General features: G+C 42.4%; 1 protein-coding gene across 5 annotated transcripts in view; it reads right to left on the bottom strand.

Moving 5' to 3' along the window:
* The window catches only part of VPS50 (VPS50 subunit of EARP/GARPII complex), a 177,208-nt gene that overhangs the window by 120,174 nt on the left and 29,055 nt on the right, over positions 1-27,979 (bottom strand). For 4 of the 5 annotated variants that reach the window (XM_075922362.2, XM_006114479.5, XM_006114480.5 and 1 more), the window contains 5 exons: positions 21,918-21,988; positions 21,223-21,340; positions 21,102-21,137; positions 19,418-19,500; positions 1,302-1,344 (listed from right to left, as the gene is read on the bottom strand). In XM_075922362.2, the coding sequence (XP_075778477.1) occupies positions 1,302-1,344; positions 19,418-19,500; positions 21,102-21,137; positions 21,223-21,340; positions 21,918-21,988 (351 nt within the window). Of the gene's footprint in view, positions 1-1,301; positions 1,345-14,771; positions 15,754-19,417; positions 19,501-21,101; positions 21,138-21,222; positions 21,341-21,917; positions 21,989-27,979 lie in introns of those variants that run through there. The other variant, XM_089776703.1, reaches the window with a different exon arrangement.

Consider the following 27,979-nt stretch of genomic DNA (forward strand, 5'->3'; position numbering starts at 1 on the left):
CTTAGCTGTAAAGGTCTGGTGGGTTTTTGACCTTTCTCTCAGCACTGTGGAAGCACTGATAAGGTAGACACCTAGGATTTGCAAATCTAATATGAAGAGATAAATCAGAAACGTGTCATTAGTGCAACTGTCCAGTGCAGATACAAGCTAAAAGGGCCAGGTACCCCAAGTAAATGAGAAACAGATTTCACCAGTAGACCTTGCACCAATATAGAGGAAGAGAAGCCTGACATCTTTGCAGACAAAGGTCCCTGTTTGTACTCTTCTCTGCTAAGTTGACTCAGAAGACTCAGACGTGAGCTCCTGGACATGAAGAAGGATAGGCCAAGAAGTCTGTCTCAAGTTACTGGTTATATGGTGAGAGCTTTGTAACCCCACACTGGACCCGTTAAATAGCTGGTATGTGAGATAGATACGCATCCACCCTCCCTACCCCATGCTAAGAAAATAAAATTGCAGCCTGCCAGTTAAAATCCATTCATGTGTCTATCATTCATTCACCTGGGAATAGAGAACAATCAAGAGATTGAGTGTTAATCATGAGCTACCCGTGAATTGCTGCTTCTTCAGCAGAATTTACCACAAGGGAAGATTTACTTTACAAAGCAGTAAGGGAGAATGTAGAGGTGCATGTAGCCTTCGCAGCAAATTAATTGAAAATCTGTAAATTTGGATTAACACAAGATGAAAAGTTAGTTGCTAATAAGAATCTTGTTAAGTAGGAATAAAAACAGTGAGTCAACGAAAGAAAAGTGGGAATGTGAAATCCGAGTGAAAATGACAACAAAAAATATACCTAGTCTGTGTTAAAAGGGAAAAATAAAAGCAACCCTAATCCAACACGTTTTTTAACCATTCCTATATAAAATGAGGCCATAAAGGGTAAAGTTATGACTAGAAGAAAATAAAAGGTAAATGTAGTAGAGGTTTTAATTAGCTGGATGTAAAAAATTTAAAAAAAAGACAGAGGAAAACTTTAAAAAAGTACATCTTCCTCTAATATGCAAACAAATCTGACTTTCTGCAAAAATATATAGAATGCTATATCTCAAATAAACTGACTTCCTTTTTGACTGGTTTAAAATAAATGCTGGCATAAACTTTAATTAAATATAGGAGAGCTATCTAACTAGGCACACAACTTCATACGAATTGTGTTGTATAAAGCATTCCAAAGAGACAATACTGTAAAGTAATTATGTTCAATAACTACTACTCCAAAATATTTTAATTAGGAAATGTAAAACATAAAAATGTAAACAAATATTTAATTTATAAAAATCCAAAGGCAAAATTCTTACCTCTATTTGTTCCAAAGTGTCTTGTAGTTTTGAATTCAATTCACTAGAAAGAAAATGAAATCCTGTAATACATTGTGTTTAAAATCAAAGTAGTAATTCACAATAGCATTTTACACCAAGAACACTGTCTTTAAAAGTATACATTTGTGTTAATATCATGCCACTCTTGCATCCATACTCTACATCTAAAACTATTCATCCGGTGCTAAAGACAGTGTTAAGCTTAGTCCAGTTACATTAGGAACAGCACAGTTATGATGGAAGAAACACTCCACTGGCTTATCCAGAGACATCAGTTAGAATTTGCACTGGCAATCAAAAATAATGCAATTATTGTAGTACATTTATATTGCAATAGTGTCCAGAGGTTCCATTCAGGATGCGGACTCCTTTATCCCAGGTATGGAGAACGAACGCACACACGCACACACACTGACTTCAGGAGATTATGTGCTAAAAGTGCTGAATCTGGCAATCTGATCTGCAAAAATGAACCCCTACACCTAACACAGAGTCCCAATGAAGTCACTGGGCACAGAAGTTCCCCAGCATAGATCAGACTGCAGAATCAGGGCCTAAAGATGCTGATATATAAAGGTTAGTTTTGGAAGAGAAAGTAATTCAGCTACAGGTAGTCCCCGAATTACGCGGATCCGACTTACGTAGTGCGCCCCCCCCCCCCCCCCCCCCCCAGCAGACCAGGGAGACATGGAGCAAAGCCCCGGGCCTGTGGTAGACCAGGTGGGGCGCTGCCGGTTGGTCCCGCAGCACTGCTCCTTGGCGCTACTGGACCAACCCGGCAGCACCCCAGCTGCTCTGCCCCAGGAGTCCTAGGGCAGAGCAGCTGGGGTGCTGCCGGGTTGGTCCAGTAGCGCCGAGGAGCGGTGGCACTACCGGACCAACCCAGCAGCACCCCAGCTGCTCTGCCCCAGGCGTCCCCAAGTCAGCCGCTGCTGAAACTGACCAGCGGCTGACTATAGGAAGCCCCTGCCCCGGGCTTCCTGGAATCAGCCGCTGATCAGTTTCAGCAGCAGCTGACTTGGGGATGCCTGGGGTTCTTAAGTTGAATCTGTATGTAAGTTGGAACTGGAGTTCAGATTCAGCCGCTGTTGAAACTGATCAGTTTCAGCAGTGGCTGAATCTGGACGCCAGTTCCGACTTACATACAGATTCAACTTAAGAACAAACCTACAGCCCCTATCTTGTACGTAACCCGGGGACTGCCTGTATTCCCATCTATTTCCTATATGTGACATTTACAACATACAAGCTGTTAACTATTTAAAAGAACTAACAGTATTTAACAAAATACACCTTTGACAAGACTAAGAATGAAAATTTAAAGCTAAAAGTGTAAAATTTATGTCTGATTTAAAAATATCACAAAGACAAAATAGTTCTAAAAAAAAAAGAGAATTATGTTGAAAGCCTTGATTAAGGGCAGGGTTTCTTATGACATATGCAAATGAATATCTTGTTACAATAAAGAAAAACATTATTCTCCACATGGTCTCTAGATTGAGAGGATTTGTACAGCAATAGGAAGTGCATCCATTTAAACACTGTGTGTCTTGCAAACAGTTTGAACTAAGCTGGTGAGCAATCTCCTCCTGAATATGGACAAGCATCCATTCTTATCCCATGAATGGCCAAAGTAGAATAGCTGTACTTCAGCCAGATTCATAAAAGCTTGTTTAATGGGATTTTCCACGAAGACACCTATCTGAATATAGAAAAGCCACACATTTATATTTGTAGGCTTGTCACTGCCAATATTCCCTCTAAACTGCATGGATGGTAGCACAGTGATAGGGATGTAGCCCTGTTAGTCTGGTGTAGCTGAAACAAAAAACAGGACTATGTAGCACTTTAAAGACTAACAAGATGGTTATTAGATGATGAGCTTTCATGGGCCAGACCCACTTCCTCAGATCAGATAGTGGAAGAAAATTGTCACAACCATATATACCAAAGGATACAATTAAAAAAATGAATACATATGAAAAGGACAAATCAAATTTCAGAACAGAAGGGGAATTGGGTGGGGGGGGGGGGGGTAAATGTCTGTGAGCTAATGATATTAGAGATGATAATTGGGAAAGCTAATATCATTAGCTCACAAACATTTACCTCCTGCTCCCATCCCTCTTCTGTTCTGAAATTTGATTTGTCCTTTTCATATGTGTTAATTTTTTTAATTGTATCCTTTGGTATATATGGTTGTGACAATTTTCTTCCGCTATTTGATCTGGGGAAGTGGGTCTGGCCCACGAAAGTTCATCTCCTAATAAACCATCTTGTTAGTCTTTAAAGTGCTACATAGTCCTGTTTTTTATTTCAGCTTCACAGGTGATTAATCAGCTCCTCCCAGTCAGAGGCTCAAGGCTCTGTGCACAGAGCTGACTGACTGGGCAGGGCTGATTAATCACCTGTGAAGCTAAGCTGCCCTGCAGCTTAGAGGGAATACTGGTCACGGCCAATGCAATATTCCATCTAGAAAGGTCTACAAGCTGCAATGAATATAGACAACAGAAAAAAGAGACACACATGCACAGATAGACATCTTAGCAGCATCAAGTACTTTGTCTCTTAAGCAGAAGAGAAAGGGAATAGAATACCTTTCAGCCTTTCCAGCATTTCATAATTTATTTGTATAACACCAGATAATACCAAAGGCAAAATACCAATGTTGCATGGTTTTTGTAAACTGGTTTAGTTACTTTTATGCAGAGCTCAGAAGCCTTTGAGGGCAAAATTCTCAAGTGGTGATCCTATAACTTCTTGAGAAATATGAACAGGAGTGTTAATGCTTTGAACCTATAAAGTGATAACTCCCCAGGGCACTGTCAGCTGCCAGATGGAGAAAGCTGTTGTAGATTATATTCAATAAATGATCTACCGTAATACAGTAAATGTACAGAAAACCAACTGAGAATAAAAATACCATAAGAGACCTAAGAATCTGTCAAAATTCTTCCTCTATGGCAGGGCTACTCAACTTTGGAAGCCCTGGGGGCCACAATGATACTCACAGCTCATGCCAAGGGCTGCAACTTAAGTGTGGTTGCATATACATGCAAATATATGCAAATAGCTTATTTTACACTGACGGGCATGAATACAAAAATTAAGGCAAGACTACACAACGCGCAGGGCCCCATTTAAGTCAGTTCTTCTGATATTAATAAAATGCAATATTTACCCGATTTCCACCCGTATGGCAGCACTTTCAATAAGCAATGACAGTCCAGGAATTTAACTACTAAAACGCATATCAACAGAAGACCATTATATTGACTATTTTTTTGTTTTGGCTTTGTAACAGTCCAGAATTTAACTACTAAAACACATATCAACCCAAACTGCACTTCGGGCCAAAAACCAACACAGGGCCATGTGTTGTGTAGCCCTGCTCTACAGTATGCTTGCAAGATGCCTAAATAGGGAGGGGAGATAAACAAGAAGGCTGCGTCTAGACTGGCAAGTTTTTCCGCAAAAGCAACTGCTTTTGCGGAAAAACTTGCCAGCTGTTTACACTAGCCGCTTGAATTTGCGCAAGAACATTGACAATCTAATGTAAGATGGTCATTGTTCTTCCATAAATACTATGCTGCTCCCGTTCGGGAAAAAGCCCTCTTACGCAAATGTATTTGCGCAAGAGGGCAAGTGCAGGCAGCTAAAAACTGTTTTGCGCAAAAAAGCCCCACTGGCGAAAATGGCAATCGGGGCTTTCTTGCGCAAAACTGCGTCTAGATTGGCACGGATGCTTTTCCGCAAAAAGTGCTTTCGTGCAAAAGCGTCCGTGCCAATCTAGACGCTCTTTTCCGCAAATGCTTTTAACTGAAAAATTTTTCTGTTAAAAGCATTTGCAGAAAATCATGCCAGTCTAGAGGTAGCCTAACAGTTTTCCATCTATCCTGGTGTTTCTTCCTTGGGTATAGATATGCACAGCTTGTTCCTTGTCCACAGGAAGTAAGTAATAGAGTATTTTGAAACATGGACTTAGAGGGCAGGACAGAAAAACGACTACACCGGTATTTTGTTTCTACTCTTCCGAATAAACACAAGCAGAACAAACCTACTTGTTTTCTGTTAAACTTAGAGAGAGGATGGAGGCTTCTTACCTAACTGATCTGACCAACTTCAGCCTTCAACAACCTTTTGTTAATTTCAACACAGTGGACCAAAGGCACGGTTTCTCAATATTTTTTTTGAAGTACCCCCTTTAAAAAAAAAAGTATAAGTACCCCCAGAGCCAGGCACCGCCAGCCCCACAGCTCTAACCCAATGCTCCTGCCCCCCAGAACCAGGCACCGGACGTAAGGTAACCCTACCTTTGAAGTGCCTGCTCCAGGCACCTGGCCCTGCCTCAGCAGCCTGTCTGCAGGGAGCAAGTGGCCCACCAGCACCAAGCTCACCACATGGGGCTGCGCTCCCATCCCAGCCTGGTGCCCCCTAGCATGCCACCTGAGGGCAACTGCCTCCCCACGCCACCTATGGGGGGGAGGTTCCTTTGGAGCAAAGCTTATTGTGTCGCTTCACCGCCTTTTAGCTCCTCTCTGCAGCACGCCATGGGGAAGGAGCAATGGGGTCCGCTTTGCAGGGCAAAATCCTGGACATTTTTTGCCAAATTTCACCTGTGTTGACGAACCCCCCTAGACTTCTCTCACATACTCCTAAGGGAAATACAGGACTATGTAGCACTTTAAAGACTAACAAGATGGTTTATTAGATGATGAGCTTTCGTGGACCAGACCCACTTCCTCAGATCAAATAGTGGAAGAAAATAGTCACAACCATATATACCAAAGGATACAATTAAAAAAATGAACACATATGAAATTCAGAATAAATTTCAGAACAGAAGGGGGATACCTCTAATACCATTAGCTCACAGACATTTACCTCCCGCCCTCCCCCCGCATCCGCCTTCTGTTCTGAAATTTGATTTGTCCTTTTCATATGTGTTCTTTTTTTAATTGTATCCTTTGGTATATATGGTTGTGACAATATTCTTCCACTATTTGATCTGAGGAAGTGGGTCTGGCCCACGAAAGCTCATCATCTAGTAAACCATCTTGTTAGTCTTTAAAGTGCTACATAGTCCTGTATTTTGTTTCAGCTACACCAGACTAACACGGCTACATTTCTATCACTATACTCCTATGGGTATGCGTACCACTGGTTGAGAAACACTGACCTAAGGCACTGACCAGCAATAAGAGAACATATTTACTGTTTAGAATGTCTCCTGTACAGCAACTGTGCATGGATCTTAGCAATACAGATGAAGTACCTTCCCCAAAGACCTTACAACCCAGGTTAAGACAAAAAATAAGGGATGAAGAAAGATGAGGGAAAGTACAATAAAATAATGGGGTTACTTGAGAATCAGAAGTTTTAAGGGTATTATTTCATTATGCTTTATTTTAAATGCTTTAAGGGGATGTAGTTTATAAACTTCACTAAAATAGTGAAGAGTCTTAGAAAAGACTTAGAAAGGCAAAAGGCTTGGGGGTTAAGATCAGGAAAGGGATTTAGCAACTGAGAGGTACTCAGAGTAAGCATGGAAAAAGGATACATAGATGATAACTAGCTAAAGAAAGAGGGCACAGAAAAGGGGGTTAAAATGAAAGCACGCAAGTTTGTTACTATGGTCTGCTATCTCACTCCATCAACCGAGGGTCGTAGATAGGCTGAGGTTTACAACTTCAGAGACCACATCAAAATGACAACTAAAAAGCATGGCATTGTAGCCAGAAAAGATTGGTTACTGTCTTGCAACATAAGGAACGTTTACTGAACTTTCATATACATGAAGTCTCTCTTTTGCCAATTCCAGTTTCTCGTCCATTATCAATCCTCTCTACACACACGAGGGAAGGCTTAGCAGCCTTCCACTCTGCTGTTCTACTCTGTCACATAAATGACAACACTTCAAATAAGAGAATTATTTGTTCATTCTGAAGGGGGAGAGGGGAGAAAACATTTACATAGTTAGGGTGATAATCTCACCCCACTCTGGCATCTTTATGCCAAGTAAAAAAGGACTGAGCAAGGTACAGGTAGGATTCCTACACCACAAACACCCATAAAGATGCTATCCAAGGCCCCCCATGCAAACCATGATATAGAGGGTGAGCCAGAGGGCAATGTCAGCCTTAAGAAAATTGTCTTAACTTATCTTATCTACTCATCTGATGAAGTGGGTTTTACCCACAAAAACTCATGTGATGAGTATCTGTTAGTCTCTTAGGGTATGTCTACACAGCAAAGTTATTTTGGGATACCAGACGTATCCCAAAATAGCTACCCTGTTTCTTTTGAACGCATCCACTATTTTGAAATATAGCGGACATGCTATATCACCATCCCTGTAAACCTCATTGTACGAGGAGTAAGAGATGGCTTGAAATAGCACTGTATTTCGAAATTTGGCACTGTGCAGACGGCACCAAATGACGAAATAAGCTATTTCGAAATAGATTCAAAATAAGCCGTACAATTTGCAAAATTGTATATCTTATTTCAAATTTAGGGTGCTGTGTAGATGCACCCTAAGGTGCCACAGGACTGCTTGTTTTTAATTTAGACAGGCAGCCCTAAAGCTCTCTAATCTCCTTTGTGGGCCTTTCCAGATCCAAAAGAAGTGCCACATGAGGAAGGCACAAAGTGCTTTAAAGCTGTTAGAGGCATAGAATGTACATATAAAGAGTTTTCATACAAAAGACATTTTGTTTAAAAACAGCAAAGGCTATTAGCATTCAAAAAAGTATTCCAATTCACATGCAGCCTGTGCAAATATGGAGCAATCACAACAAGGTAAATAACTGTGCTAATATCAGTTACTTACACATTAAGAGAACATCTCACAATAGTAGGATTCTATGAGTTCATGACAGCTTTTAGATACATATTAGCAGTGCATTAATTTATTCTGACAAACAGGGTTTGTGTAGCTTTAGATTGGAAATTAGATGAAAAACATTGTTTTCCAGCATTAAGATTTGAAATTTATTGTTTCCAAGAGGTCGCAACAGTTGACCATCAAAAAACCTGCACATGTCTGTGCTGTGCTCAAGCACATACATATGGCTTCCTTAAGTATGAACAGTTATTACAGGAAATTCTATCATCCGTGTCCAGTTTTCATCACCCCATGCTATCCATCTTTGAAAATTCTGCTCTTGACATTAAAGCAAGCTCTTTTGAAACAAAGCCCCAGAGGGAAAGAATTACAATTGAAATGTCTCAATTGTATTCCTTAATGTTTATGCACTTCACTTCTTAACAGTGTTCAGATGTACAGGTACAGTTAAGATCTCCTAATTGAATGAGAAAACCAGGGGAAATGAATTTTCAATGGGGATTTACTTTCTTATTTTCATATATTATATAAAAAAGAGCCAAAATGAAATGAGGAAAAAATTCATTAATGCTTCTGATATCTTAGCCAAAAGGGAGCATCTCCTTATCAGATTAAGTATTAATAGTATCTGATATCTAATTTTTTTTTCCTTCATAGCAATATCACAAATAAAATAAGCTCTCTTATTATCACTCTGGCTCATATTATATTATATGATTATTATATTATATTCATACACACACACACACACACACACACACATAGAGCATCAAGCCACAATAATAAAAATCCCATTAAAAATATATATTTTTCCCCCAAAGAAAAGCATTATCAACTTGACATTAGATTTATGAATTACAGCATCCAATCATTAAAAATGTATTTATGCATATTTTGCATTATGGTACACTTTCTGACCTCAACCATTATTAACAGAATTTATTTTGCCAGAAATGCATGAGAAAACTTAGGGGGAAATTAGCAGACATGTTTACGTTGGCAGAAATATGGGGTAGAGAAGGATAGCTAGTTCAGGTCCTGTTTGTCACAATTGAAAATTAAACTGTCAGCTTGGCCATGGATTACAACTAATCTGTTTAAAAATAACATACTTCAGCTTTTCATATTATTAATACAGCATGGCTACGTCTACACTGGCATGATTTTCCGAAAATGCTTTTAACGGAAAAGTTTTCCGTTAAAAGCATTTTCAGAAAAGCGCGTCTAGATTGGCAGGATGCTTTTCCGCAAAAGCACTTTTTGTGGAAAAGCATTCGTGGCCAATCTAGACGCGGTTTTCTGCAAAAAAGCCCCGATTGCCATTTTCGCGATCGGGGCATTTTTGCGGAAAACAGTACTGTGCTGTCTACACTGGCCCTTTTGCGCAAAAGTCTTTCGGAAAAAGACTTTTGCCCGAACGGGAGCAGCATAGTACTTCCGGAAAAGCACTGACGATCTTACATGAGATCGTCAGTGCTCTTCCGGAAATTCAAGAGGCCAGTGTAGACAGCTGGCAAGTTTTTCCAGAAAAGTGGCTGATTTTCCAGAAAAACTTGCCAATCTAGACACAGCCCCTGTGACTAGCACAAACTATTGATCTGAAATTCAAGTTGGACTATGACATGGGTAGGTTATCCTCAGGGGCAATACTTTTACATTAAAAGTGAGATACTGCACTGTTGATTTCAATGGGCTGTAGTCAGCAGAGCTGGCCAAAAACATTTCAACCATTTTTTTCTGTCCAAAAATGATACATCTTGGGTAGACAAAGTCAATTACCATGAAAATTTAGTCTGGAAAGTGTCTCAGGTCCAGGGTGGAATTTCTCATCAAAATCAGCGTGAGAAAAAAAGAAATAGGTAATAATAGCCTTGCAGTTAGGGCATTCACTTGCGAATCGTGTTCAACTCTCTGCGCTGAATCAAACAGAACAGGAAGTGAAACATGGATCTCCCATCTCCCAGGGGCTTTTGGAAAAGAAGTTTAAAAGGTCTCATTTCCATTCCACATCAGAACAAAAACAAGTCTTTAAAAACCTCCACATTCTTCCCGGGATAGAATTGTTTTCTGGACAGAATAACTTCCATGGCCCCTCTTACCATCACTCTTTCAAGATACAATGGAAGTCTGGACCTTGATCCTGAAAACAAACACACAAACCTATCTTTATTCATCGAGTAAAATAATTCATCTGTATATATGTTTGCAGGATCAGAACCCAGATTTTGCTGATGTTGTACACATTCAAGAGAATTATTTTCATTGTCATAGCTCTCAGAATGGAAAAGAAGTTTTATATAAGACTGAAGACCCAACAAAATTAAAAAAAATACTAGCTGGGTTTTTATGTTCTTTTATTTCTGTTGTCGTCTTTAAAGAGAGTACCATCCCGAAGTTAAAAAAAAAAAAAAAAAAAAAAAAAAAGATCAATTACACACACACACACAGCAGATTTATAGTAGGAGAGTTCTGCAACTGAAAACACACATCTACCAGGTTTCTCTTTCTACCTCTTTCCTCCATCTCTTTTCCACACAACAGTAGAATTACATGTGAATATTGTTTAATCCATTTTATTACAGCTTTATCCAAGAATCTGATATTAATAAGTTTGTTCTCTTTGACAGCTATTATTAATATGCACGTACTATATTCTTTCTTTTGGTACACAGTGTATTACAGATGCAGAAAATCAAAGCAATATTGAAAATGCTGCTTTAATCAAGAATTTTAGAGAATTTGTAGAAACATCACATACTTAAAAATGAGTGCATTTTCTACACCAAACATTTTGCACAATTATAAAATTAACTCTTGGTCATGGTACAGGTTAAGCTAGTGTAAATGGTAGATTCTCTGTAACTAAGTCTTTAAACCAGGGGTGGGGAACCTCAGGCCCGGGGGCCAGATGCAGCCCTCAGCTTGCCTGAATTTGGCCTCCAAGGATCAGGACCCTGCCTAGCATTGGGTGCTCCAGCCACCCTGATGTCCTTCAGGGGCTGAAGCGCACAAAATCTACTAGGCTAGCCCCCAACTCCCCAGCTCTGGTGTGCGAAGGGAATGTGGGGATTGTCTTTCTCCTCAGTTGGGGAGCCACAGTGAGGAGGGTTTTTTTGCTTCTCACTTGTGCGGCTTCCGACTGATTTTTCTGTGGGTCAGTGGCCCCGGACTCTAAAAAGATTCCCCACTCCTGCTTTAAAGCATGATTTGAGGACTTCACTAACTTAGCCAGAGGTTAAGGGTCTATTACAGGACTGGGTCATTGAGGTTCTGTGGCCTGCAACGTACAGTAGACCAAACTAGATAACTCTGATGGTCCCTTCTGTCCTTAAAAGTTTGTGTCTACAACACTGGATGAATATCATGAGAAGCTATTACCCATAATTTAGAAACATTAATTCATTATAAGGCTGTCAATTAACTGCAGTTTTAATCGCATTGTTAAACAGTAGAATACCAACTAACATTTATTAATTGAATGTTTTTCTGCATTTTCAATTATATTGATTTTAATTAACACACAGAATACAAAGTGTACATTACTTAATTTATATTGTTTTTATTACAAATATCTACACTGTAGAAATGATAGAAGAAATACAGGTTGCACCTCTATAAATTCAACTCTCTGGTCCGGCAACATCCATGGTCTGGCAGGATCACAGAGTCCTGGTGCAGTGAGGGGGGGCCACAATGCGGTGAGGGGCGGAGCAGTGCATGAACCAGCTGGGCTTTAGGAGGGGAAGCCTTGGGGCCAGCGCAAGAGGTAGGGCTCGCAGCAGAGGGGCCAGAAATGACTTCTCCTGGTCCAGCAAAATCCCTCATCCAGGACCAGTCAGGTCCTATAAGTTCCATACCAGGTAGGACCAACCTGTAGAACTTTTCAATTCATCTCACATAAGAGCTACAATGAAATCTCTTTATCTTGAAAGTGATCTCTCTGGAGATTTGCCAAAACCTTGCTGGTAAGTGGAATCAGAAGGAATGTGTACATCAAGCTCTCCAACTATGACAGGCAGAAAGCATCAGAGAATAAGTCCTTGCCCAAGCCTTCCCAAGAGCAAACCAGAAATATTTCCTGTTTTTTCTTGGTAGCAAGCAGGTGCACTTGGGGAGTTTTCCACCCCTGGAAAAAAATGCAGCCAACCTCTGGGAGGAGCAACCACTCATAGTGAGAGAAGAAGTCTCTACTAAGGTGATCTGCTATCCTCCTCTTGATGCTAAGGTGATAGCAAACTTTCCGGTGGATTCTGTGCCTGATGCAGAACTCCCAGATACAGAGTGTCTCTTGGCAGAAAGCCAATAAAGCATGCTTCCCTTGTCTGTCGAGTTGAGACTGAGTTGTCCATCAGGACTCAACATCGTGCCTGACAGGTGAGGTAGGATGACTCGGTGTGCCAAAGAGGTGTATGATATCAACTCAATGGAGGGAGGGGCTGGTGAAGGGAACTCCCTCTATAGACTTCTTGCAATTAGTCCACCATGACAGCAAGGTCAGAAGCATAGTAACATTCTTCCAAACGATCCCTGAATTGAGAATAGACCATCACCAGCCATGCTGCAGGGGCCACATGCAGAGCCTGCATAGCACACAACATATATATGCATGCTGCCACGTGGCCTAGCAGACTGAGGCAAACCTGGACATAATTGGGGGGACATGGAGGCTTCTGTGCTGCAAATATCTGGAACCTGTCTAGCAGCAGGATCTCTGTGGCACAGGTCAAGTCGAACACTGCTGTGTTGAACTCTGACCTCTACTCCAGAACTTAATAGATTGCCCTTGGCCTTTGGGATTCAAAAGTACCAGGCTCCCCTGGCCCTGAAGCTGTTGTGGCTTGAACCACTTATGCACTAGTCAAGGGATGTAAAGCCTCAATGTTTTCAGGGTGGCACGGGAGTCCTTGAAACTATACAGCTTGCTGTCTTTCTACAATAAGGGAAGGTCCTGCATCAATGGCTGAGTCTCAATGGACAAGCGAGAGAGGAGCTGCCAGGAAGTTCACTGAATGGAGATGGTGGAGGCCACGGTGCCCATGACCGCATCAGCCGGACACAATGAGGATAATGCTGCTGCTGTGGGACTCTCAATGTTCACTGGTGGTCCCCAGGTTGCTGCCCTAGATTCTCCTGGACCTATGGGGTCTTTCCCTCAGACGCCACTGACGAGGCCTGGGATAGCAAGGCTGCTAACCTGTCTAAGGCTCCTGACACTTAGCAAGCAGCCTAGGAAGGTAAGGGAAACCAGCAAGGGTTCCATGGGTATCCACAGTACCGAATGCTGCACTTGGGACCTTAAGATGGGTTTCGATGCAGACACTACCAGACAACCAAGATTGGGCAGAGCAGTGACTCTTATCTGACCAGTGCCAGCCATAGCACATCAAGGTAGATCTGCCTGAGCAAGAAAAATGGCTTAGTCAGGGCCTCACAGACTGACAGATCAGAGAGAGAATTGACAACGGGCTGATGATCAGTGACTTCTGCCCCAATCAGTCCTACAATCTTTATCAAGCCCTCGGAGATGCAAAGGGTTGGTCTTGTTGCTCTTGCTGGGGGTGGAGGGGAGCCCACCCTTCTGGGTCTTAGCCAAGCTATGCCTCAAATCCCACTCTCAGTGCCAAAGGTGCAGGGACCAAAGAGGGTTCCTCTGATCTTACCTCTCTAGAGTGGATGTATGACGCCTTCAGACAAGTGAGCAATGGTGGGAACAGTACCACTGAAGCAGGGATGCATACAGAGATCCCAAGATGTGTTTACCCCGAGATTGAGGTACCAAAGGAGCCAGTGTTGGTAGCACTGAAAGTGTCAGGATCTCCTGAGATACCTGAAGGTTTCAGATGTCAATGGAGGCCTACATCACAACCCAGATTCACAGACAAGTTATGGGATATACCACAATGCTTGACTTGAGCTGGGACCTGAATACCCAAAGAGGGCATTGAGCTGCCTGGCATGGGTCTTGGCTCATCCCCAGCCTTCACCTTTCCCCCACACCATCTTCTTCACTTCTTGGACTGAGCCATAGAGGGGGATAGGTGCCAGCAGAGCATTCTCTGCCAATGCTGTGGTGCGCGGCACCAAGTCAGGACTTAGATCTGGTACCGGAGCGAGTGCTGACTCCATCAGGAACACTTTAGGCAGTTGTTGCAATCCTTTGTCCTGGATTTCAAGGACTTACGAATATGACACTTGTCACTTATGTGCCCTTCATCCAAGCATCTTCATCCAAGACTCGCTCATTTAAACTATATTCTATTGTAGTTTAAATACTCTTTACCTTGCAGCACGGGATTTATATCTCAGGGATTTTGTGCTTTAAGATTTTTAGGATTTTTAAGATATACTGTATTTAGAATATACTGTATTAGGGATTATAAGTTACTTTAATAAAAAGATACCTTATTTTGGAAAGGAAATACTTCCTGTGTCAATTACTTTATTGGAAGACTGTATCTGTGTCCTTTGAGTATTTTCCTTTGCAACCCTGGAAACTTAAGATGAACAGATTAATGGAGCAAGAAGTAGGTTAATGTAGCTGTGCCCCAAAAAGCCATTTTTCAGGATAACAAAAGGAGTGTCAGGCCATGGCCAGTTCTCACCTTAGCACTGCTCCTTCTCCTACTGTCACACAAGACAATCCAGTCCAAAATAATAGTGATCCAGTCTGTATTATCTTGCAAGGCAGGAACCAACGCACTGTGAACCCTGGAGGATCCACTTCACAGTGAATCTGAAGCATAGCTCTTTCAAGATTAGGCTTCTATAATAGGAGGCAGATTCATAAATATAAGGAGCAGGGTCAAATTCCCCCACCATTTCAATGGGAGCAATCCCTGATCCCCACAACTATTTAAAAAGAAAATTCTGGGAAAATTCCCTACATGGAAAGACAATGCTACCTGTGTTGGGTTTTCCCAATAATTATTGCCTGGGTTACTATGGCTTTACAATGAAACAGAAATACTGGGCTGCTAATCACATGGATTATAGTGTAACCAGTAAGTGACATGGAGAACCACAAGGGGATCTTTCAGTTATGTTTTTAAATGTGAGCACCTTGATAACCCTAAACTCTACCCTCACCTCCACATTTAAAAGTAGAAAATTAACGCCAGCTAGAGATTGATGAGCCTGCTACAGCCTTGATGTAGAGATTCGGGACTTTTAATACAGGCAGCACATGTTCATACATTAGATCCAGAGACCCCACATTCAACCCCCAATGCTAACAACCTACCCAGAATGTTACAAAACTTCATGAGATTTCCAGGAGGATCCCAAGTAACAGAAAACTACAAGTTTCGTTAGTTCACTTGGCCCAACTGCCAATGAGGGAGGGGTAGGGCTGCAATATAACATGTGTGTACTCCCGGTTTTCTGGAGACTGACAGGTATGCCGAAGGTTAATATCTGTGCCCTGAAAGTTGGGATCTGTGGCTAAAATGATTTTTGACACCTCTTTGTTTTAGGGGAAGTTAGTGGACAAAGATGTCCAGAACCCACCATAAGCATTTCTTAACATTTAGTATTATTGTATATGTGTTGCAATAGGAACACTGTAGTGACAATATAGAAACAATGAAGCATTTTTATAAACAAAGATTCAAAATACACACACACACACACACAAAAATTTTAAAAAACAGAGTTTAGAAGTAAATGTGTTCCAAGGATAGAAAGATTATTCAATCCATGCAAGCCAAAAATCAGAAGCACAGCTTTACCAGATATGATCTCTACATTAAATCTTTTCCACCATTACACCTTTTGTGACAAAGCTGATCCAACACAAAAATTCTCTTTCTTTAAAGAAGCTTTATCATTAGAATGTATAAACTGACCCTTTTACGAGAGAGAATAATTGTCTCAATATGATATTAGATTTATAATTATATGGCTTCTACAGTTGAACTTGGTCACCCATTATCTATAATGTGACAGTTAATATCAATATAAAATTACAGCACTTTTACTTTACATACTTAAGATATAAAAAAAGCTTCTAGAAAACAGAAAAGGGAAAAATGATTAAATGCCAAATGGTTCCTCACCAACAACTTTCAAATCATTTATATTCCAAGTGAATTTTAACAAGAAAACACTGTCTAATTAACCTAAATCTCACATTAACAAAGGAAGATTGTTCAATGAACAAATATTTTAACAGTTTAATAAATCAAATTGTCTTTGTAAATATTTATAAGCAAGCTTCCAGTTTTTCCCCACTTAAACGAAAGATTAGGTAGTTTACAATGCAAATCAGATTACTGTTTGTTTTCTGTATTATTTTCCACACTCCCTTTGAAACAACATAAAAATACCAAACATCACTATCATGCAGGAAAATGGGTAAAGGGAGTAGGTAGACCTCTCAACTAATGGAAAAAATCAGTTTCAGACAAAGTATTACATGACTGAGGTGCTACATTTTTTTGCAGCATAGGTGCTGAACAGTTTAAGGTGTTTGTGAAAAGTTGCCAGGACCACATCAGTATTCAAAGACCATTTTTCCCCATGGAAGTGTGCTCATTACTATACAGTGGAGGCTTCTGTGGAAAAGAATGGCCCAGTTTGCCCTCACCTCTACTATGAATGAAAAGATAGAAATTAAGTTAGCTTGTACTCAAGAGTCAGTGAACGAAGACATGCACTAAAAAGCCACATGGAAACACAAACGATCATATATAAGAAACTTAGACTACTGTAGGTAGAATTTCTAATGGCTGCTTTCTAAAGTATTTCAACTGATTTAGGCAAGAACTTATGACATTTTCTCATATATATTTTATAAAATCTAGACAAACCTGTCCAGTAGTTTCTAAAGCCTGATGCTGCAAACACGCCCTTCCCCTCACTCCCCTAATCAATTACCAAATTACAACCTATAATGTTACACACTTTGGCTTCTTTGTACATTCAGGACCAGAAGATACTGCCACTCTATATGCAGTATTTCAACTGAAGTCAATAATTATTCATAATTACTTTAGAATTGCAATAATCTGCATGAATGGGGAGGGGAAGCCAGAGCATTTATTTTAATAAATCCTCGTATTATTAAAGTCCATGGCAAAACTCCCTCTGATGTCAATGAAGTTAGAATTTCACCCATAATTTCTAATTTAAAAAAAAAAAAAAAAAAAACACTCTCTCAAACACTGAAGCACAATTTTTTTTTATTGTCATTCAGTGTCCTTCTGGGGAATGTAGAACAGAAGTGTGAGGCACACTACGTGTGCGTAGTGAAGAGGGCTCTGGGGTGGGACTCAGGAATCTCTGGCATGAGACTTTAGCCAACAAACTTGACCTCACTTTACCTGTTTCCTCTCCAGCCCTTCGTCTGTGTTGTTTATTAAAACTATAAAGTGTGTGTGGTACGAACCAACTTCTTACTATATGTTTGTATAGAGTCTCAACTTCAGCTGGGTCCTGTAAATGCAAACCTCTACAAATCACAACTGTTGGATAAAATACTTACACGGGCCAAGCAATTTGCAGCTTATGAAAGAACATCAGAATCCCTAGGCATTTTCATTACATGTTGGACCTTCCTAGTCTGGCAGTCTTGGGACATGAGTCTCCCAGACTAGTGAGTTTACCAGACCAGAGCATGTCAATGCTCTCCTGATGGCTGCCCTGCTACTGGCTCCTCCTCCTGGGGCTCCAAAGGTTGGGGTCCCCTGCCCTGCCAAAACTGGTGCAGCCAACGCTGCCCGCCCTGATGCCCATGACTGCAGGAGTTCCCCAGCCACAGCCACCAAGCTGCCACAGCCCTGTGGCCTCTGGGGATTCCTGGATGGGGCTGTTCAGCCGCCACAAGCCCCACTGTCTTCGTGGGTTCCTTGGGGTTCTCCAGCCCCGGGCCACCTGGCCTATAGCAGCACCGCTGCTGTAGCCCAGCCCCGCTGCCGCTGGGAGTTTCCCAGAGTTTCTTGGCCGGGGCCACCAGGCCAGCCCCACTGCCAATGGGGATTTCCCTGCTGGGGCCAGGACTTCCCAGCTGTCACCTGGCCCACCGCCAGGGTTGCCTGGCCAGGCCTTGTAGGCCGCTGCATGGCCCTGCTGCTGCCGGGTATTTTCCAGTCAGGGCTGCCCGGCCATCCCAGCCCTGCTGCTGAGGGGTTCCCGGGGTTCTCTGGCTGCTGCCGACCCGCTGCCAGGGGCTCTCTAGCCACCTGACCGCACTGACACTGGGGGTTCCCTGGCAGGGGTGGAGGCTCCCCCATGCCACCTGATGCCAGGATTCCCTTGCCTAGCTGCTGCTGGCCTAACTGGGACTCCACCAACCCTGCGTTCTCCCAGCTGGCTCCTACTCCTGGGACTCTCTGATCCAGCAACATCCATGGTCTTGCTGGACCACCGATGTTGCCAGACCAGAGAGTCTCGGATTTGGGAGGTTCAACTTGACTTGAAAAAAATCACTGCTGATAATTTTATGATTCATAATTACACTTCTTAAACTGTCTTAGCAGGACTTCCTTTTTCTAACCAGATAATTAAATTACAAAACTAGTTCTTTCATGAACACTCGTTAACCACCACTTAGCCAACATTAGCAAATATAGGGATATGGGACTGGAAGGACTCTTCTGGGTCATCAATTCCAGTCCATTCCCCACTACTGAAGGCAATCCAGCCACTCAATCTTATTAATAACTATCAATATCCTTTTTAAAACTTGATAGGTTGTTTGGTCCCAATACTCCTAATGGCAGGCTGTTTCAGACCTCACTCCTCTAATGGTAAGAAACTTTCTACTAATGTTCAGCCTAAATATATTAATGACTAATTTATGCCCATTTGTTCTGGGGCAAATACTCTCTGAAATAGCTCTTCTCCCTCACAGATGTTCATCACCTTGAGCTATTTGGGGAGCGTAATCTTATTCCCATATCAGACTTCATTTTGATAAGCTAAACTAGCCCAGCTCTTTTAGTTTCTTCTCGTAAAACAGACCTTCCATTCCTCCAATTAGACTTGTAACCCTTCTTCACACCTATTCCAGTTTGAATTCATCTTTTCCAAACATGGATGATCAAAATTGCACATAGCATTCAAGATGAGGTCTTGACAGTGCCTTGTATGATGGCATTAATAGTCCCTATCTCTACTGGAAATTCTCACCTGCTATAGACTACCCTTTTCTTTTTCATGGCCTCATCCTTCTGGTGACATTTTATATTCCCCAAAACACTGCATACAAGCTAAAAGCTCCAAACTCTTTAGAAACAAAGTGCAACCTTACCTTATACAACTGTAGTGTTTGAAAGTACTGGCTGCTTTCTGGCATTCTAAGCACAATTGAATAGCTCCTGGATAGTCCTCCTCCTTAGGGAAAAAATTCAATAGCAAATGTAACTTTTGAAGCAAATATTGCAGCATACATCTTTAGACTAAAATAGAACTATATGGGGAAAAAACAATGCTAAAGAGATCTGTGGTAAGCTGGGGTGCAACTAGGGCGCATGCAGGACTTGCCGCCCATGCAAGGCCACGGAGGGAAGGGGGCCAAATCCAGAGGTGAAAGTCAGAGCACCCCAGTGCAGCACTCCGGCAAAAAGAAGCTGCTAAGAAGCAAGCAGCCAGGCAGGTGAAAGGGCTGGCTGGGGGTGTGCGCTTCCCCAACCTCCCGTCTAGGGTTTCCCCAGCTCCTAGACTGTGCTTGCTCTCCCCTTCTCCACCCCCCACTTTGACAGGGCTGGGGGCTGCTTACCCGGAATTCTGCTGCTCTTCCCTTCTCCTGTCTACCAGGGAGTGAGGGGAAAAGCGTACAGGTTGTGTGCCTTCCTCTCACTCCCAGCTGCCCAGGGGAGGGGCAGAGGACACTTCACACAATCTACATACTTCCCCTCACCTCCCTGATCTTCAGGGGAAGAGGAAGAGCAGCAGCGACCTGGTAAGACCCCCTCCTCTTTCCGCCCTCCCTAAATTGTGCCCTTGTCCTCCCTTGAACTCAGCCCTACACACCCCAGCATCCTGCCCTAACCCCCACCCTCACGGATCTCCTCTACCCTGAGCACCCCATTCCCAATCCCCTGCCCATATTCCTGAATCCCCTGAACACCCTCCCCCCCCCATCCTACCCACTGCCCTGAGTCCCTCCCCCACACACACTCCACCCAACACTTAAACTTCTCAAAAAAAGACCCAAAGGTGGACAAAGGAGCAGCTGAGCTTGCACTGTGACAATTGCCTCTCTGCAACTGTATCCTATTGTACTTCTCTTAACCACTCCACTCTACCAATAGCACTAGACTTGACACCCTCTTTTCATTTTCCACTCATCTGCACACTTGTCCATGCTCTTAAAGGAAGGCCCTCCCTATCTCCGTTTACCAAGTCATAATCTCTCCTCATTCAAATCCCTCCTGAAAGCCAAATTACTCCATGTTGCCTACAAGTAGCAATTTAAATTATAAAACAAAGTTAACAGAACCCTCAAAATTGTGCACCTTAAAACTCCTTGAGCTTCCCCAAGCTCTGCTGTGTGCTCCCCCTCCCCCACTGTCATTCTGGTCACTCCACCTAATATTAAGTCAGACTGTCAGTTCATCGAGGCAAGGATCCTGCTTTTGTTCTACAAAAATCTAATACATTTCTGAGCAGTCTATAAATACCTAAGAGAAACCTTACTGTACTAATTAGAGCCTCAGCCCTCAGATCTACATATGTACAAAGGTTTGCCATGTAGATCCAGTGGGAGAACTGGAGCCTTGGATAGAATAGCAGACATCTTCCAATAAATTAGCAATCAGGGCCATATATACAGTATTTCTTACATTACAAAGCAAAATTTCTGCTAAGTCATTTTATTTGCTTTTTAAAAAAGTGGGCTCTGTGTTAGGAAATAAGAGTAAAAGAAATTAAAAGGATGGAAGCAAATACATACCCAGCAACAATAATCATAAAATAGTTCAAAGCAAACTTACCTCCAACATTTCACTTAAACGTACATCTGTTCTTTGCTAAAAATTGACAGAAAAAAAGCCATAAGAAAACTATATAATTGAGAAAAATATATTTTACTGTTCAAAAAAAATCTGTATATACCAGTGTTTTTATTGTTCTCAGAGACTTTAGCAGTCCAATCAGCAACTGTCGTTTTCTTTGGTTTGCAAGAAGTCCCAAACTAGCTTGAGTAAAACCTTCCTTTGCAACATTCAGGTGCCTGTTGAAGTTAACAATACACAGAATAGTCTTAGCTAGTATACAAAATTAAGAATTTTATATCAAAACATTAAGAGGTAGGTCTGAATTCACATTAGAAAAAATGAATAGCCAGCACTTCTAGTGAAATTCAGCCACTACATTGACACAAGAGAGAAATTTGAAGGGTACATTTATCCCAACAGTCCATTCCAATAGGAGGCAAAACTTTCAATTCACAATTTGGATGTAAGTACAGAAATTGACTAGTAATTTTGTGTTCATAGGAAGTAATTACAATAAAAGTAATAACATAAAAACAGCCGTACTGGTTCAGACCAAAGGCCCATCTAGCCCAGTATCCTGTCTGCCGACAGTGGCCAATACCAGATGCCCCAAAGGGAGGGATCACAACAGGTAATCCTCACGTGATCCCTCCCGTCACCCACCTCCAGAGAAACAGAGGTTAGGGGATCATTCATATTAAAGCAAATTAAGGGGTTCTTTGGGGAGGGGGGAACATGAATAATGTTTTAAAATAATTTTATTCCCTTTCAACTTCTGCACATCAGACATGTGTTGCTAAGTATGTACTATACCTTCTTCCGTTTGTGCAAATGACTGCAGCTAACTGAAGGCCAGTTTGTAAAGATGTAACTCGTTCAAGCTCCTAAAAGAAACAATATTTTAATTTACTCTTGCAAGTGTTATGGTTTTGTGTAAAAGAAATCACAAATCTCAAAGTGACTTACATAAACCTATAATCTATTCCCACAATTTTCAAGATGAAATGTATTTCAGTCACCCAATAAGTAAAGGGAAATAAGGCAATTTAGAGGTTCTTCAGAGACACTTTTACAGTTGCTCACATAAAAAAAAAAAAAGAAAAAAAAAAAACACACCCACAATCTGCAGAAGAGAATTATTTGGAATCCATTTTTATTGAAGTTGGAAGCGACATAAAATACTTTTATTTATATGTACACGGGGTGTTAAAATGCAGGTATTTAACTAATCGAGTAGTCAATAGAATTTTAATTGACTACTTGATAGGCTGCCCAGCTCAGTTCTGGCTCGCACTGGGTGCGGAACAAAACCCCGCTGTGGCTCTGCCATTAAAAAGGCAGTAGGAGCCGGGCAGCCTCGACCCCTGGCTCCTACTGCAATTTAAATTGCAGAGCCACAGTGGGGTTTTGTCCCACACCTGGCACAAGCTGGAACTGAGACAGTCTGCCTGCCCAGCTGGCAGCAGCCCCTGTACACAAGGGGGGGGGGGGGAGATTCCAGCAGCGATTTTTATCTGCCGCACCCAGCGTGAGCCAAAACTGAGCCAGACAGCTTATCAACAAAATTTGGTTAACTTATATATTACAAAATTACATAAGAATATTCTTATAGCCATTAATGAAGAAGCTCAGCCTAAAGGAATGATCAAAGCTTTAGGCACACTAGCACAAACTTTAATTTGCATTAATAAACCAGATAGATACTGGCAAAAGTAGGGAAATATGCTGCATGCCACATTTTGTTTCACACTATTTAGGTACTCACTAGCGATTCAACAGATATCATTTTGCAATGACCCTTAATTGTGACCTGTTGAATTTAAGCACTGAACTCTTCAGAGCAAGGAATGCTGATCTAATTTTTGTGAAATTCCTAATGCATTTTGTGGCTCTTAAACATAACCACAAGGGATTTAAGACAGCTATTAATTTATCTTTATTTGAGAGCATGCCATGGAAAAATTTGCACACACACATATTAAAGAAAAACTAAACATTTTTAAAATGTATATTGCACATGCGAGGTGGTGTGCATACCATACCCTGCACTAGACAAGAAAGGATTAACTTCATAGTATGGAGGAACTTCTGCTCTCTTCCTTCCTCCCAACCATGTGGTTCTGGTATAAAAAGGTTGCAGACTAATTTAGTCTAAGCCAGGGGTGGGCCAAAGGGCCTCTGTGGACCGCATCCAGCCCGCCAAGCAAGCTGATTGGGCCACAGAGGCCCTGCCACTCTCCCTGCCCCCAGGTCAAACAGGGCTTGGGGCTGGGGGGAAGGGGGGGAGGTACGCAAACTCTCCTCCACTCTGCCCCTGCCCTGGAAGGAATACACAGCTCTTAGAAGCACTGCACGCTCCTAGAAGAGCAGGAGGAGACTTTGCACGCTCCCACCCACCCCCCAAGCCCTGATTGGCCTAAGGGCAGGGGGGAGCACTTGAAGTCTCCTCCCACCATGCGAGGAGTGCAGTGCTTCAAAATGCCACATGCGCCTTGCAGGACAGGGGCAGGATAGGAGCAGATTTTGCGCACTCTCCACCCCCTGCCCAATCAGGGCTTGGGGGAGGGAAGAATGCGTGAAGTCTCCTCCCACCTATAAGCAGCTCAGCAGTTAAAGTCAACTGCCATCTGCTGCTCAGCTGGCAGTTGACTCTAAGCAGGGCGCTCCCTTGCAGGACAGGGGATGAGAGATTTCACGTGCTCCCCCTCCCCAGTCCCTGATTGACCTAGGAGCAGCAGACGAAGTCTCTTCCAACTGCCAGGGGCACAGGTGCCTAGAGAGAACTGCCAGCTGTTCAGAACACCTGGCGGTTCTCTTGGGGGGGAGGGGGGAAGGGAGAGGGCAAAGACTTTGTGTACTCCCCCACCCCCACAACAATCAGGGTCTGTGGGTGGGGAAGCACAGTAGTGTCCTAGCCCTACCCCTTCCAGGGTGGTCCAGGGCCACTTCAAAAATTTCTGAAGTAGCCCCCAGTCAAAAATTATTGTCCATCCCGGTCTAAGCTGACCCCCCCAAGGAGGAAGGATGCTTGGTGGAGGATCCAACACAGGAGCCGCAACAGTCACTGATGGAAGGAGTAAGAGATCTCAAAAACTGGACTGGAGACCTGTTGCCTACAGCTAACTGGCTGGAGTCAGAGTCCCAGGGAACTGTCTGTGCCAAGGAGGTAGGAGACTCTCCACATATAGACAATAGCTTCAGGAGACAAAGTAGGAAGCAGCCCAGGGATGAGGAGCAAGTTGTAACTCCACAAGGGCAAATTCAGTGTGGGATGCCTGCTGACTGAGTGGCAGACACATTCACTACTCAGAGGGACATGGATTGGACCGATGAAGCAGGGAGCACCTGGGTTCCTCTACAACAGCTGTCACCCCTCCCTTCCCCTGGTGACAGCTGACTCTGGCCATTATACCATGAAGCCCTGAAACCCCAGAAGAGTCATACTGACTCTGGTTCAGGGTTGGATAGCCTAATGGCCAAAGGGCAGCCATATTGACTCTGGCCACTGAATTACACAACTTGAATCCAAGGACACACAGGTAGACTATACCCATGATGATCTACCCCAAAAGGGGGATGGGATGTGCATACATATGATAGCACTGTATTTTAAAATGTGATAAGGGCTTTCCAAAAACAGCAAGAGGCATGGTCTCTACTTTAAAATTTTACTATACAAAATCTGACCAGATCTAACTTATATTCAAGTCCAGATTAAAACCTAGGTCATTCTAACATTAAATTCTGCTCAAAATAATCAAAAATATGCTATGGTCTTATTAAGGTCTTTGGTTTAGAAAAGTCAGAAACTAGTTCCTGGTTTGAGCAATGATTTAAATTCTATTCAAAGATTGCTCACCATGTGTCTAACAATCTCTCCTTTAGAAAAACTAAGGCTTTGAAGAGCTAAGGCTTTTGCAGAGGGTCATTACTTCCTTTTTCATAAAGAAATACATTTATTAATAAATGTAATCTAAAAATAGATGGCATTCAGCTGAAATACTTCTGGCTGTATTAATTCAGTAAAACTTGTTCTGTGGAGACAATCAAATAGCATAGGTTAGGGACTGGAGTGGAGCACAGCTATTAGGTCCCTATGGACAAAACCCTCAGTGCAATACCCAAATGGAGAAGCTGGGCAGACTCCCTTCTTTCAATCAAACATGGACTGGATGGGCTGGGATGGGGTCCTTAGTCTCTGTCTGTCAGAAGCTGGGAATGGGCAACAGGGGATGGATCACTCGATGCATCTGCTTTGTTCATTCATTCTGGGGCACCCAGCATTGACCACTATTCTAAGCCAGGAAACAGGGCCACATGGACCTTTGATTTGACCCAGTATGGTCATTTTCATTTCTTACAGCTGCAGCAGTCGTCTTTTTTTTTTTGGGGGGGGGGGGGGGAGAAGTGCCCTTCCTCCAAACTAAGGAGGAAACACCAGAGAATCTGAACAATGCAAAATCCATTGGCCCAGTCTATGCCCCATTAGTCCCCACAGAAAGTCCCCACAGAATGGGATTCTGCATTATACAGGGGATGCATACTAGCTCCATGACCTTCTCCCACCCAGTGGAAATGCACTCACTTCCAGGAGATCCTGTCCAGAGTGAGGAAGAAAGGACAGGATTTCCTGCTAAATATGAGCTATTATCATGAAGCAAAGAGCACATTAATGGTAAAATACACGTCATTGGGAATGCAAGCACTCTGCCCCTCACACAGGATAGGACACCATATGTTAAAGTTTTAGAAGTCGAGTTCTTGAGTCAACAGACAAAAATAGATCCTCAGGAGCCCTAGGTTTTTAAACAGGATTATTGACTCAACACACAACTGACGAGATTTTAAGGTATCTCATATTGGCCTGAGAGATTTTTAACTTTCTCTTGGGAATCTTTGAAGCAGAGTGTACTCTGATATAAATCCACAGACAGTATTGTTTCAAGCTACACTAAAAGGCTGCTGTAATATGAAATTAATGCCTGCTTGTAATGATCTGTATGTACACAATAGCCCAATAAAACAGGCATTTTAAAATTACAAGATATCAAAAGAATGTAGAATTATAGGTGAGGAAGGATTTGTAATAGCAAAGCTGTTGTGTACTGAAAAGAAACAAGATCCAAAACAGAAATTATTTGCCAGTCTGTATCAACTGCTCATAAACAGACTTTAAAAAAAATTTTTTCTATAATATCAAAATGCTTCTGTTTCAATCCATGTCCTATAAACTGTCAGATAGAGATCAATTAATAGTAGTTACAATTACATGCGTGGAGGAAACCAAGTTTCACTTCCTGTATTTTAACTCTGGGATGAAGTGACAGTGCTTGTCACTGTCATCTCTCTTCCACTTCCAGAGAGAAGTAAAAAAAATAATGATTGGTCCTGCAGCACCTTAGAGACTAACAAAAAATGTAGATGGTATCATGAGCTTTCATGGGCGCAACCCACTTCTTCAGAGAAAAGTCAGGCTAGGGACATTCCTGTGAGTTTGGAGAAACTGTTTTAATATTTCACTCTGGGAGGCTGATGAGCCTACCTCATCTTCTGACACTTCCAGAAGCCTTAGAATATTCTACCAATGCTTCAGTGGAGTCAACGACAGTGGAGTCTATGACAATACCTTATCCAGAAATACTGACTGGAACCTAGTCACCCACTTGCTTTATGTCTTACCTATGAGTCACCTCAATTACAGAAACTTTGCAACTGATCAAGCAACAAGGAAGAAAGTTGAAGTGTCAGTGGAAGAGACAAACTACTAACTCAGAGACTGCTGCTACAGAGAATATTCTTACATGGGAAATGGAAGGTGTTGTCCTCTCCCTCAGTTTCAGCAAAACCTCATCCAGTGCAACTCATCAGAATTGTGGAAATTTCAATACTACTCTTATGGGGGTGGGACTTCATGATAATCTATATTAAATTGGCAACATGGTAAATCAAGTTTCATTGGCTCTCATGGACTCATTTGTTTCCTTGAGAAATTCTCACTTTGATTTGTGGAACAGATGAAGCAGATCCAGCTTAACATGACTAATCTCAAGAGAGCATTATAAAGAGAGTATTAAAGCTTCCATCTTTCCTAGAGTTTAACGGTTTTGAAGTCTCTTGGAAGTACTATGTCCAACTTACTTGGCTGTTGGACACATTTCTCATGACTTGTTAGAGACCGGTGGGAAATTTGGAATTGGTTACTGATGAGAATTGTTAATATCTTCTTCAGAAGCAGGGTACAAGCCACGCCTCAACATAAGCAGCAACGAGGCTCCTGCTCAAGCCCCTTTGAACTGCTATGCCATCAATAACTTCCCATTTCTGGAACAGCTTTTTATGCAGATGATGTTGGAGCACTTTCCATGACATCGCAATCTTGTGCACTTGTTTCTTATCAGTCTAGTTTTAGACCTGAGTTTAGTGTAAGGATTTAATTCCTACTGGTAATGGACACACTACGCAACAATATGCTGGACCTCTATAGTTCAGACTTCCATAGTCAGGCAACATTTACGGTCCAGCGTCACCTTTGGGTGCTCCCAAGCTGGAGCACTCATGGGAAAAGCTGGGTCCTATTAGCAACTCCTCCCCTACCCTCCCAGAGTTCCTGGAGTGCTACAAATAGCTCATTTGCAGCATTCAAGCTCAGGGAGGGACTGGGAGGAGTGGGTACAGGGGGATGCTCAGGAAAGGATGCGGGGTGATTGCTGAGTCGTGTGGATGAGGACCAGAAGTGCAGCGCAGTAGCCATGGGGTTTGGGTACTCCCACGAGGTTGCACTCCTTTCCCCAGGCCATGGAGTCCCACAGTCATTCTGCTTCTTCCTGAGAGCCCCCTCCCTCCCGCCCTCAGCTGCACTTGGTCAATACCAGCCC

The sequence above is a fragment of the Pelodiscus sinensis genome, chromosome 2 (genome assembly GCF_052426305.1).
Source record: "Pelodiscus sinensis isolate ZL-2025 chromosome 2, ASM5242630v1, whole genome shotgun sequence".
Taxonomy (NCBI): domain Eukaryota; kingdom Metazoa; phylum Chordata; order Testudines; family Trionychidae; genus Pelodiscus; species Pelodiscus sinensis.